This window comes from Amblyomma americanum, chromosome 11, assembly GCF_052857255.1.
Source record: "Amblyomma americanum isolate KBUSLIRL-KWMA chromosome 11, ASM5285725v1, whole genome shotgun sequence".
NCBI classification, from domain to species: Eukaryota; Metazoa; Arthropoda; class Arachnida; order Ixodida; family Ixodidae; genus Amblyomma; species Amblyomma americanum.
The window spans coordinates 110,494,430-110,508,146 of NC_135507.1; the positions used below are offsets into that span (position 1 = coordinate 110,494,430).

Consider the following 13,717-nt stretch of genomic DNA (forward strand, 5'->3'; position numbering starts at 1 on the left):
AAATGTAGCCATATGCTCACACAAATTATTCATAAATGGGGGGTGAGAATCGGGTGCTCTATATACAGCAAATAACAAAATGCTCTGCCCAAAGAAATTGACTTTTAAGGTGACACTCTCATGATTGTCAATCTGTTGTAAAATAAATGCAGACAATGGTTTTTTTACTAGAACGGCAACTCTGCCCTCTCCTGACTCGTGATCACGGCGAAATATGCGAAAAATGCTATGAAAAATATTGTCATTAATATCATCATGTAGCCAAGTTTCCGTTATTACCACTATATGTGGGTTATATTCTAAGCAAATGGCTTCCAGTTTTTCGCTTTTGTTCACGATGCTTCGCGCATTTAAATTTAGCAGACATAGGTCTTTGACTTGCAGGGTGACACGTCATTGATTAGGCGAGTTGTTTTCAGTTCTGGCCAGCTTAACTCTTCCTTTTTTATTGTTATCCCATATGAAGACATTTTTTCCGATCTTTAGTTTGTCATTGACTAAAAACACTTTTTGTTTCAGCAGTCTTTCTTGCTTAGCGCTTTCCCAAAGAAGTTTTCGCTTCCTAAGCTTATCTCTAGAATAGTCGTTCTGCACTGATATTTTTCCACCTTCTAGCTTATGACAGTTATTCAGCACTTCTTGCTTTTTGTTGTAATTCTGGAAAAGTGCGATTACTGGTCGGTTGCCACTGCCTCTTCCTAGCCTATGAATCCTGCCAACCGAAGTGCAATTTACATTAAGTGTCGTAGAAAAAAGGTCGGTGATAACTTTCGTTTTTAATACAGTGGCGTCCTTGTCTTCATCTTCCTTAATGCTGAAAATAACTAAGTTTGAGCGCCTACTGCGATCCTCCATTTCTGTAACCTTCGCCTGAAGAAAGTTGACTGTCTTTTCCATGGCGTCCACAACGGCTGCACGCTTTTCCAGCTTTGTGTACCGGAGATTCATATCGGAAATAAGTTTTCTCATCTCCGTTTGTTCCGTCTTGAGTGCAGCTATCTCATTTGTCAGTTTATTTTGTCCTAGCAGTAGATTTTGTAGGAGTTCAATAGTACCGGCATCGTCTAGATCGGGACCGGGGTTTGTTTCGATGTCTCCGCACAAAAGCACGGTGCATACGCAGTAAACATCAAGCACAGAACAAAGGAGCTGTTTGGTGCTCGGCACGACCAGAAGACAGCGAGAGTCGCTTTTTATGGCAAAATAATAGCTACCAACCTGCACAAGGCAGCAGAAAGGGTTCTGTAGCCATATGCTGATGCTGGGCCCACCGAGCCCGCTGAAGCAGGAACTTGCTGGCCGGTCTTTTAAAGGCAGCTCTGCCGAAGTCACGTGTCCCAAAGGTGGAGCTGAAGATGTGACGCCACAGGGTACGTAGTAGGAATGTCCATGTGCCGATGACGTGGTTGAAGCAGTGCTGCACGCGTGTGCTGATCATGGATAAGGCTGTGCATACGCTCCGGTCAGACTAAGGAAGATAACCTGCACAAGGCAGCAGAGAGGGTTCTGTAGCCACATGCTGATGCTGGGCCCACCGAGCCGACTGAAGCAGGAACCTGCTGGCCGGTCTTTTAAATGCAGCTCTGCCGAAGTCACATGTCCCAAAGGTGGTGCTGAAGATGTGGCACCACAGATGTGAGGGCTTGCTAGGGGAGCTACAAAATGGGTTCCGGGAACAAAGGAGGTTGGAGGACAATCTGTTTTCATTGATGCAGTGCATAGAGATTGCTGAAAAGGAACACAGGCCCCTATGGCTAGCATTTCTGGATATTAAGGGAGCCTACGACCACGTTATTCAAGAGTATCCGTGGGACATACGGGGCACGTTGGATGTGGAAGATGGAGTAATTAATCTTTTAAAAGACACACACACACACACACACACACACACACACACACACACACACACACGCACACACACACACACACACGCGCACGTGCACGCACACGCACACGCACGCACGCACGCGCACGCACGCACGCACACATAAAGGTAACAGAGTGCTTATAAAATGGGAAAAAAATGTATCAGAGCCCGTAGAGATACAGCGGGGGCTTAGGCAAAGATGTCCTCTGTCTCCTTTGTTGTTCATGTTGTATGTACAACGGTTGGAGACCAAGCTAGAGGGGAGCGGACTAGGCTTCAACCTTTCTTTTTTCAAGCAAAGAGAATGGATTAATTGATTTGAAGAAAATAGCGCCAGAGCATGCAAACCACGAAAAGACAAGGACGAGACACAAAGCGCTAACTCACAACTAATTTTATTGAAACCAGGCAGCGCCTTTATATGGCGACGTTTCACTGAAAAAAGAAGAAGGAGGAGGGCAGGAAAGGTAAAGAAATCTAAGCGACCATCACAGCGAACACACATGAGCAAGCGGTAACCAAAACTAAAACAAAAAAGTTAACAAAGATTATTTAAGGGCGGCATCTAAAAATTCGAACTCGGACGAAAAAAGTGAAACAGATGGGGTGCTGACACACCTATTGCCAAGTTTCCTTATGTAAAAAGCCTCCAGACATTCAAGTGCCTTTGTGTCACGTGCCTTTGTGTCTCGTCCTTGTCTTTTCGTGGTTTGCATGCTCTGGCGCTATTTTCTTCAAATCGAGTATGCACCAACTCGCCCAAAAAGAAGTGTTAATGAAGAATGGATTAAGCAGTCATTTAAACAGTCATTACCAGGACTAACATACGCGGACGATATAGTGGCAATGGCTGACAACAAGGAAGACCTGCAGAAGTTGTTAGACATATGCAGTACAGAGGGAGGTAGATTAGGCTTCAAGTATAGTAAGGGAAAATCTGCAGTCATGATATTTAATGATGAGGGGGGCGAGCATAGAGTACAGGAGTGCACGCTAGAAGTAGTGGATGAGTACAAGTACCTTGGGGTGTGGATAAATAACAGTGCTGAGTATCTGACAGAGCATGAAAAATATTTAATGAATAAAGCTAGTAGGAATGCAGCTGTCATGAAAAATAGGGCACTGTGGAATTACAATAGGTATGAAGTGGTAAGAGGGATCTGGAAAGAGGTGATGGTTCCTGGCCTGACTTTCGGTAATGCGGTCCTGTGCATGAGACCAGCTGTTCAAGCAAGGTTAGAAATCAAATAACACGGCGTAAGGAGGTTAGCTTTGCGAGCACATTGCAATACACCAAATCAAGGGGTACAGGGTGATAGGGGATGGGCCTCGTTCGAGAGCAGAGAAGCTAGCAGTACGATAGCATTTGAGGAGCGATTGATAAAAATGGAGGAAAAGCAGTGGGCGAGGAAAGTTTTCAGGAGTGCAAACTGCTGGGCTAGTTGGTTCATATTGCATAGAAAAAGAACCAGCGAAAATAGACGCAAGACAAGAACAAAGGAGGCACACACCACAACACCACAATGCAGCGGCCAGTTTGACCATCAATGAGCGCTTGGGGGACCATGCCCGAAATTTGTCAGACTTAAAAGACAAGTACGCACATTTGGTTGCGCACGTAATGAGCTGCGACGGGTGCGAGGCGATTTTGAATGAGACGAGGATTCTTGGCAAGAGCACAGATAAGACGGCGCGTGTTAGTCTGGAGGCTGTGCAGTTTCCGGAGCCCTTCACTACGGCGTCTCTCATAGCCTGAGTCGCTTTGGGACGTTAAACCAAACCAAACCAAACCAGTTCACAGTTGTCAGTTTTTGGAAACAAAAACAATGAATAGACACACAAGCATATTTACTGCGGAATTGCATGGAACAGTCGAACCCACATATAACGGCCCCACTTAAGATGAACTTTCGCTTATAACGAACGAGACCTGAGCGACCGTCAAAATATACGTTGTTTCAGTGGCACAAAATCACACGTATAACTAACATCATTAAGTCCTGCTGATCGGTTACAGCGAACGGACGACGTAAACCCGGCGCCGCAATGCGAGATAACTTGCCTCCGACCCCTTTGTGCGCCCGGCGTGCGATATGTTTTCCCAAGCCTCATTGCAGGCAAACTGCCCGCTCCGTTTCGAGCCGCTCTGGAGCGAGCTACCCTTTCCCCGCCGACGCGCCTTCCAAGATCGCCCTCCCGCCCCTCCGCTCCCATCTCCTCACTCTCTTGCAAATCCCTGCGTGGCCTCCGCGATCAACCGCTCCGCCGGCACTGCCAATCGCGGAGGCCACGCTCCGTGAAGCAGGCCTTCCGTGGGAGCCAAGAGGTGGCTGCATTGACGCTCACGGATGCCCCTCATCGGTCTCCCCTGGAGCTGTGCATCTGTATCTTTAGCTTGACTGGCTTGATTTCTGGTTGTGCACGTTGCGCGTCTACCCCATCGTGCACTTTTGTCACTCTTGTTGCGGTGCGGACGTTTCGTTTGCTTAGTACGATTCTTGGGCCCTGGTTGTAATTTGGGTAATTGTAATTGTTGGTATGCCATTTTAAAAAAGAGAACAGCATGCACTTAGGACAGGGATAAAAAGTGAGAGACACGAGGACGGGCACTGCCTGTGTCGAAAATATCGCAGGGTTGGTGTTTTGCTGTGATGTTGTTTCAAGTTTCTTCAGTCCAACTGTTTGCAGCATCGATGTCCATGGCACGGCTCTCACCAGTGATTGCCTTGCCAACAGTCTCGTGGCGCTCTTTTAAGAGCTGCAGCCAACCGGAGCCATTGTGGAAGTCAGGTCTGTTGAGAACAAAAACAGTCCTTTGCTTTCTGCTGAATCACGGGGCTGGAAAAGGGATTGTTTCGTGATTGAATGCCGAAGAACCATTTGTGCACAACTTCTTTATATGCAGCTCTGTGTACAAGTCTGGCGCTACGAGCACCGGGTCTCTCCTCTGCACTAGCCTGAATGTCAGCCTTGTTCTTCAAATTGGTGCTCAACGTGCTTCTTGTCTTGTGTGCTGAGGCGACATTGGATTTCTTCCCACATTGTTTAGTTTGCTTGATGATTTCCAGTTTCATGGAAAACGGGAAGTTCCTGCTGACATCGTGTGCACACAGAGACAATGAAAACCATGCAAAGTTGCCGATGGCAGCATGACACACTGTGCATGTGAACTGAGCAAGAACTCAAGCACAACTGGTGCAGCGTGCTGAAAACATCATCATCATCATCAAAACTTTTATTTCCACCGAAATGAAACTCCTTTTTGGACCCCCCGGCACGCAGGCCTAAGGGAGCCCTGCTCAGGAGCCTCGCAAACTAAGATACATTGTCGCTTCACGACCTCAGCCACCAGGCTTGTTGCTGTTGAGCGCGTTCTGCAGCAAGGTCGCCCATGCTTCCCTATCTTCTAGTTTTGGCTGCCAGCACATTCCCATACTACGTGGTCGAGAGAGCCCCTCTCCCCGGCACATTATGCAATATTGGTCTGTCTCCTCTTTCGAGATTGTTATGTATACCCAGAAGGGGCTTTAATGATTTCCCCCTTGTGATCTTCTCCACGCAATTGCCTCCTCGTTTCCGAGGGAACGGTTTGGCAGCGGTTGCACCTTCCTGCTCAGCTTATAATGTTCCGTGATCTCGTGGTATGAAATCAAGCTGTCCTTCATGCCTATGCGAGAAGGCTGCTCTACGGCTGCATGGGGGTAGATAGCTCGAGCAAGCTCGTGTGCAGCCTCATTTCCTGCAATAGCCTCGGGCGCTGGAATCCATATTATCTCCATGCTACGTTCTGCCGGCCTCCCCCCGAGGACGCGTTTGGCCTCTTCCGAGATTCTTCCTTTCCCGAAGTTCCTCACTGCATTTTTGCTGTCACTTAAAATCGTCGTGGCCTTGGTACTGATGCAAGCGAGCGCTATCGCCAACTCTTCCGCTGCGCTGGCATCTCTCGTGCGGCTTGAAGCCGCTATCATCGTTTGTACTCCTGCCCCATTGACCACCGCTGATACAGCCGCCCCGTGCTGTCCGCGTCTACATAAGCCACCAGGGCTCCCCCTCGTCTTCCTCTCCTTGTTATACTCGATGTGCATGTTCTGCAGCATAGGTGGGACGCATATCTTGGCTCTGATTCCTGCCGGGATGTTTACCGTCTTGTGTGTGCTTCTTTCTGGCGGGATTCCTACCCATTCGAGTATTGTCCTGCCCGTTATCTGATTGCTGCGCGAATGATGCTTCCTTGCAGATCTATACCACTGAATGTGCTTATCTGATTTCGCTTTTGCCATATCGTAACGCAGTTGTTTGGTGTTGTACTTCCGTTGCGTCCCCTATGTAAATATCCCTTAGCGTGTTCATCTATTGTTTGTCTGCCCCCTTGGAAAGAGTGTCTCGCTTTCACCTGGTTAACGCTCGCTGCCTGTTTGGATTTGCCCGGGTATATTCCACGTCTTTGCTAGGCTCATGCCCCTTTCCATCTCATCACACCTACAATACCAATTTTGCTCGTTTAGTTTGATCGCATATGTTTCCATTTCCTTGGTGTGTCTGGCTAGCGAACGCCATCAGTTTCTGTTCCATTTTTGAGATTTGAGTCTCTTCTCGAGCCTTTCCTTCTCCTTCCACATGCTCATTAGCTTGCTGTTCATTATCTCCAGTGCATCTTCCCCTTCGGCTACTGCTTCCACGCCCCTGGTATCTTCCCTCACTTGTTTTGCCCAGTCTTCTATGTGCCCAATTTCCTTAGCTTTGTGGCTTCTGCGAATCGCCCGGAATCTGTCCCACTCCACGATTCTCGCCTGTTTGAGTTTCCGCAGCTTGACTCCTTCTCCCAGCTTCGTGGCTACGATGAAGTGGTCACTACCCAGGTTTTCCCTGTGTTTGCCCATTCTACTCTGCCTGCATTTTTACTGAAGGTGAGGGTCGGCGTGGTGTCTCTGATTACACCACTACCTACTCTAGTGGGTGCACAAGGGTCTGTATGCAAGGTTAGTCCGAGGTTTTGTTACTCCTCGAGGAGAAGTCTGCCCTTTGGATCTTGCCTTGCGTACCCCCATTCCTGGTGTGCCACATTAAAGTCCCCCACGATCACTAACGGGATCTGCCCGGCCAGTTTGATGGCTTTTCTAAATATCGTTCTGAATTTCATTTTCTTCTGCTTCGGATTGCTGTAGAAGTCAAGCAAAAATATGCTTTTTGCTCTCTTGCGTCCCGTAATCATTTCTATCATTACCGCCTCTATGTCTTCCGTGCTCACGTTGTGCTCTAGGGCTGCTATATTCCTTTTGACCAGCGTGGCCATTCTGCATTTTTCACCCCTATAGCTACAGAAGCTTTGGTATCTGGCCAGTTTGACCTGATTTCCCCCGGTTTCCTGCATCGCTATAGCAATTGGTTTGTCCTCTACATGTTCCACTTGCTGCTGCAATAGCGCTCGCTTCCGTCGGTACCCACTGCAATTCCATTGCCAAATGGCGGCGTTCTCTTTCCTATTTTGAGTCCTGTCCATTATTGGCAAAAACTACGCTTTCTATTTTGGCCATCCTCTCAGTGAGGCCGTTTAATGCCGCTAGGATTTTGTCCATTGAACCCTTAATGTACCCTGGAGCGTTTAACCTTACATTCACTTCCTGCATCTGCGTTTCCAGCCTATCACTTTTGCTTCCAAATTTACCCGTTAGCTTCCTCTTGAGTGTCACAAGGGGGTCGGTGTTTCCCGCCTTTCGCTTTATCGAAGGGGGTCTAACCACCTCTGTGTCCATTTCCTCCTCTGCTTCTTCTATCACCGGTTACACCTCTGGTGGTTTTTGTGCTACCGCTTGCGCGGGAGGCACCACCGGCCTCAGTGTATTGTTTACTAATTCTGCTATCATTTTCCTCAGCTCTGCAATTTACGTTTTTTGCCTCTTTTGTTCTGCCTCTTGTTTCCCGATCTTCGCTTTCAACTCTGCATTTTCCTTCCTCAGCGCTACTCTTTCTGGGCTAGCCTGGGAGACCTTGCTCGCAAAGCTTATCGCTTTCTCGGGCCCCGTCTTGGGTAGTTTCGGGTTCTTCCTGGACGGCAGGCTCGGGAACTCTTCTGGTCTGCGAGTCTCGCCCCGGACCGGGATCTCGAGGGCACCCCAGATCTGGACCTTCCCTTGGGCCCGTCCTTGGCTTGTGCAGCTCTGTCTTTCCCATCTTCTCGTCTAGTTGCGTCTTTCATCGCCAGGTACAGCTTCCTATACATCTACTTACACTTGCTGTTGCCTAGCATGTGGGCTCCCCTTCACAGCGGGCATACGGGGGTGCACGTGTGTCTCCGGGTTGTCCTTGCCGCAGCCTCAGCACTTATTTTCTTCTGTTCCGGGCATATGTCGTCTGTCCCAGTTGGCCACTTGCCACGCACATTTCGAGCTTCTTCTTGCATAACCAGCATTTCTTGAACGATCCCAGAGACTTCACCCGCCAGGGCACCTCGCTTCCTTCGAAGAGAATCAGCAGTGAGCCGGAGTCCCCGTGTCTCCGATTGTCAGTTCATTGACGTATTTCACAGCCCTGTCCTCGCTCGCTGATGCAACGAGGTTGGTTTGTTGCGTCATGTTTATCGAGACCACGTCCTCCTTCATAAGCACCTTCATTACCACCCCTGCTTCTTGCGCTAGTGTGGCTGCAACTCCAAATTCTTCCATGTTCCCCCACATCGCCGTTATGCCGCCTCTCGGTCTGAGGAGCAGCTTTATAGCACCTTTTGGTAGGTCTATTATTTTCTTTTCCACCGCTTTCTTCGCCAACTTCTTCCCTAGCTTGGGCCTGAATTTCCCTAGGCTAGGTTGCTGCTGCGCACTTCCGTCGCCGCCATCTTCCCCTGGCACGTACCTTTTACCTTCTCGTTTACACCAGCCGGTTTGAAAACCTGACTTTTCTGCTTCAGCTTCTGGTGCCGCCATCGTGGCACAGTCCCGCTCTGAGAACACATGTTCTGCTTGGCTGGCTAAGTCTTGGAAAACCTGTGCCATAATTGTTCTGTGCATGCTAACTTCTGGAGATGCGCTGATGGAAAGCCAGCTCCTTCTCTTGTAGCCCCAAGTTGGATGTAACTGGTAATTTTTGTACTATGTGGCCTTACATTGTTCTTTACATTCATGTAATGCCGCGCCTAGGGGTCCTTATGGGAAAATAAGTGATGATGATGATGATGTAGCTTTGTGGTGCTCAGATCATTCGATTTGACTGAGTTCAATATAGTCTGGTTTGAGAAACATGCAACTAAGCAGAGGAATGAGTCGCCATAGAGAAGCCGGCTGGTTCATACACTGTCGATCAGCTGACGAGGTGTTCTCTGTAGCTGGCATTTTTAGCACTTAGTGTCGCGAGGGTTAACAGGAAATTAAAGTTAAAAAAATAAAAAGTAATTATTTTGAAACTAATTGGAGAGTGAGTAAAAGGACAAACATGAACGCTACCTGGCAGCTGGAATTTTTAATCAGTGTTCATAATTTCAGTGCTCCAGCACTAAAATCCCCATTTTCAGATTTCACTGATGTTTGAAGTCTCTGGCAGATGGCAACCTGCCCACCGAGTTGTGGTCAGCCTGCTATAGTAGGATACAACTTAAAAAATGGCAGTTGTTAACGCTGGGTCCTGTATTACTCCGTTAGCGAGTCACAACAGTAAATGAAATCAGCTTTTTAATGTTTGACTTTATTAAACAAGCCAGGTATCAGAATTCTAGAGCTTATATTTTTTCTTCTTGTGATTAGCTTCTTGTTAGGTAACAAGAAAATTTTTAACTATGGACTACTTTTTTGTCGAATTCTGTGCGGCGGTCGCGAATGTGGTCAGAGCTTCACTGCAGACGCAAGCTGTATTCAACTATAGCAGGCTTTATGGCCAAGTGTGCAAAACTTGTGTGGCAAAAAACTCTTCTTCCCGTGGCAGTGTGAACAGATCAGCTTCGCTGGCCACTGCGTTAGACATCGCTGTGGCTCTTGCTGCACTGTTCTTTGGATGTTGTCATCAGCTTCCATCCATGGATCCAAACACAGTGCTCTCTGACCGATCCTCAAACCAAAGGGAAAGCCGCACGCAAGGCAGTGTGCTGTTACGAAGAGCACAGCTCAACAGGGTGACATAAGTGCACTCGAGTCAGAGTGTGTTCACTTTGAGGGCAGGGTACGCAGCCTTGATGGCAGGGATTTTTTGGCCGTCAAATGTATGTCACAAAATGATTTTGCCTGTTACATACATTTTTTATTTGCGCTAAGGTGGCAGACTGGGCATGTTGGTGATTCATAATGGAAATGTACAGCGCAAATACAGACAAGGACACAAGAAAGAATGACATGGAACACACGAGCGCTGACTTGCAACAGGTTTATTTCGAAAATTCGGACCAGTATTTATAGCAAAACCAGGCAATCATCACGCATGCGCAGTAGGAGTCAAATGTTGTCTCAAATATAACAGCTCTTTGTTAGTTAGAGCAATAGATGACTTGGCCACGCAGGACTCACCCAACCGGTCTATCAATTCAGCCTCTACTATCTCTCGAGTTAGTTGGCAACGGTGTTTGGCAATCACAGAACAATCTTTGTACACAGGCTGACACACAAAATCTTCATCAGAATCGCTGTCATCATTACCGTTCTTACATTTTCTGCAGTGAGCGTCCAGGAACCCTCCTCGCCGTTCAGACACATTATTGCAGTGTTCTCGGAGGCGGTCATTCAAACATCTACCGCTTTGCCCTACATAACTCTTTCCACATTTCAAAGGGATGCTGTAGACGATGGACTGCGTACATTCAACGAACTTAGTTCGGTGCTTCTTTTTGCAGTTTTGATTTTTTGAATCAGTGGGCCTGGACAGTCTGTACATTTCCATCCTTTATTTGCGGAGTGGTTTTATGATAGCGGCCAGGAAAATATGCTCCGAAAATGCGCTGCAGTTATCAATGTTGTTTCTTGTCCTGATTCTGATGTGCTGAGAACTTGCCTTGACTTGCTACACTGTTACCATAAAACAAGTTTAATTAAGCTATGTTCATTTTTGTGTCCTTTACTTCTCTCAACAAGCATTATTTTGCAGGTTACGCTTACTTCTTCCTTCGTGTGTACAATTGTGGAATGGCCTTCCGGACTGCACTGTAGCAGGATGAAATGTCAGAGGGTGTGAACGTATTCTGGAGTCGTATCACACACAAGAGAACTGTTGTTGCTTTTCTTGCTGCAGCTCAACTCGTGCTTTTTACCATGCTTTTTTTGTCATTTCTTGCTGTTACCGTTTGCATGCTTTTTGATTGTTCGTTGTCAGTGCCTGACATTCTTTTTTGGACAGTTCCTGTCCTATAATGGCCCTTAAATGACTGTTACAGCACTCGTAAATAATAATAATAATATCGAACAGTCAACTTCCGATTAAAATTCAACACAAAAGTCCAGCGCTATTGTTCTCAAGCTCGTTTTCATCAGAACAATTGAATGGAGACGAGGTGGCTCTGCAGCCTACGCGTTGTTTTTCTGCACCCTGCCAGTTCTTGCCGACAAGTACTTAGCAAAATATTGTGGGAGGTGTTGCCGCAGGCATGAACTACACTCTGCGGTCACGGGCCAGGGAAAGCCTGCTAGCTTTATTGGGCCAAGCACATATAGTAAAAGCACCCCACACGTCTAATACCCCTGCCACACTAGCAAATGTAATGTCATTCCAACCGAAAGGCATTTGATGCATTGAATGTCAGGCGGTCTCTTTCGGTGCTACATGGTAAAAAGTAATGTCATTCGAAAATGATGGCTGTGGCGATCAGTGAAAACAAAAATAGTACAATTGAAAGGCATCAGCATGCATAAAAGATGTTTGAAATTGTGCGCTTTTTCGAAAGCGGCGAGAACATTTCTGTGAAAATATTATACCGTGACGGCCGCGCCTGATGCTGCATTGGCAGATCACTGACAAAGCGTCAATGAAGACGAAGCGTCGCCACGCTGCACGAAATTGCTTCAGTTGGACTGGCCATCTTCTGCGCTGCCTGCCGTTCTGCTTGCTGTTTTGTGTCACCCGCTGTGAACTCTATCCCCTATTCTATTTGTGCACAAACCCCATTTCAGCTTAAAATTTTATTTCGGCCATCCTGCAGCACTTAAGCCTACAAAAGCGAAGCCAAGTACAAAGTCACCACAAATCTGATAAATGTAAACCAACAAAATAGCTGACATGGTGGCGTGCGGAGACGTGGAGCGTGGAAATGACTTCCAAGAGGTGAGGTGCTCAGTTACACCTTTAAGTACTTCCGAGCTTAATGAACATGGAATGTCAACCAGCAAGAAACACGCAATCCAAAATTATCGACGGCTGCGTGAAAGGCCCTGCGTCACGCTTGGCTGCTGCTGGGACCGAGAGTAATAGCTATCCACGACAGCCTCTAGCGGGAAGGAGTTCACGCCAAAGTTTACATATTTTTAGCAGGACTAAATAAATACAATTTCTAACTTTAGCACACTATTTTTTCACCTCGCTTGTTTCTGCTGCGAATCTGGTGTCCAGAGTAGACATTGTGTTCGAGATGGAATGCGGAGGAGTTCTCCAAACTCATTTAGTGGCGAATGTGATTTGAACCTAGTGGCATTAAATGTTATCATGTAGCAGCCGATTAATGGCATTAAGTACAAATGTCATTCGATTAGTATGACATTAAATTTGCTAGTGTGACAAGGGTATAACGCATACTGCAGAAGGAAGCCAAAGGTCCATCCTATGTAAAAAAAAATAATGACACCAACTGCTGCATTCAGTGCCAGGTACCGTTCCAGTGTGCCTCTCTGGTGGCTCAGTGGTTATGGCACTAGGCTGCTGACCCGAAAGACGTGGGTTTTGTCCCGGCCGCGGCGGTCGAATTTCGCTGGAGGTGAAATTCTAGAGGCCCGTGTACTGTGTGATGTCAGTGCTCGTTAAAGAACCCCAGGCGGTCGGAATTTCCGGAGCCCTTCACTACGGCGTCCCTCATAGCATGAACCTCTTTGGGATGTTAAACCCCCGCAAACTATTGCAGTGTGGTTGCACATGCGTTGGTCAGACAGTGAGCATGCAGATTCATTGAGGACACACACAGGGAACAATGCACTGCCAACTGAGGCTGCTGAACCATGTTTTAAGAAGATGGGGAAATCTTTTTCAAGAGGCTTCATTGTCCCGTTTGATGAAAGAGGTGCTTTATCTTACGTTAGATTTCCTGGCCCCATATTTGTTGGTTTTTATTCCTTGTCAAATAAACTGTTTTCATTTCATTTGCCTCCTGAGTCAACAACACGAGATTTTGTGAACAAGTGGCTGGTCTGCCACCCAGGGCCCTGCTGGTGGAGCGGGAGGATGGTGTGGTGATGCGGCTGGACCCGGGCAACCGCACCCGACGAGAGGCGGTGGCCAAGCAGCTGCTGACACCGACCGAGGCCCAGCAGCCCTTGCAGCGCTGCAAGACTGTGCACCGCCACCTGCGGTCGGGGGACATGCTGCTGCTCAACCGGCAGCCAACGCTGCACAAGCCCAGCATCATGGCACACAGGGTAAAGGAGTCCTCCTCAGTAGAGTCACTCAGACAAATAAAAATTGAGAAAGATGGTAGCGCCAGCAAAGGTGCTTCAAATTTTGCACATCCGGTGGCAAAAGCAGTGTTTGCATCGTCAGTCGCACATGATCAGCGGCTTTGATTATCCTCTGCACCCAGTCCTTTAAATCCTCAAAGATACACTCTCTCTCCAACGTATCGAAGATGCAGAAGCAGGAAAAAAACATGATTATGGACGCCAGCCGATATTTTGTACTCGGCGGGACATGGAAAATGTTCTCAATAATCGAACGGTCCGAAAAATTTGTGAACTTGAA

General features: G+C 47.5%; 1 protein-coding gene across 1 annotated transcript in view; it reads left to right on the forward strand.

Moving 5' to 3' along the window:
• The window catches only part of Polr1A (RNA polymerase I subunit RpI1), a 345,140-nt gene that overhangs the window by 76,466 nt on the left and 254,957 nt on the right, over positions 1-13,717 (forward strand). The window contains exon 8 of the mRNA XM_077642305.1: positions 13,182-13,398. Within this exon, the coding sequence (XP_077498431.1) occupies positions 13,182-13,398 (217 nt within the window). The remainder of the gene's footprint in view (positions 1-13,181; positions 13,399-13,717) is intronic.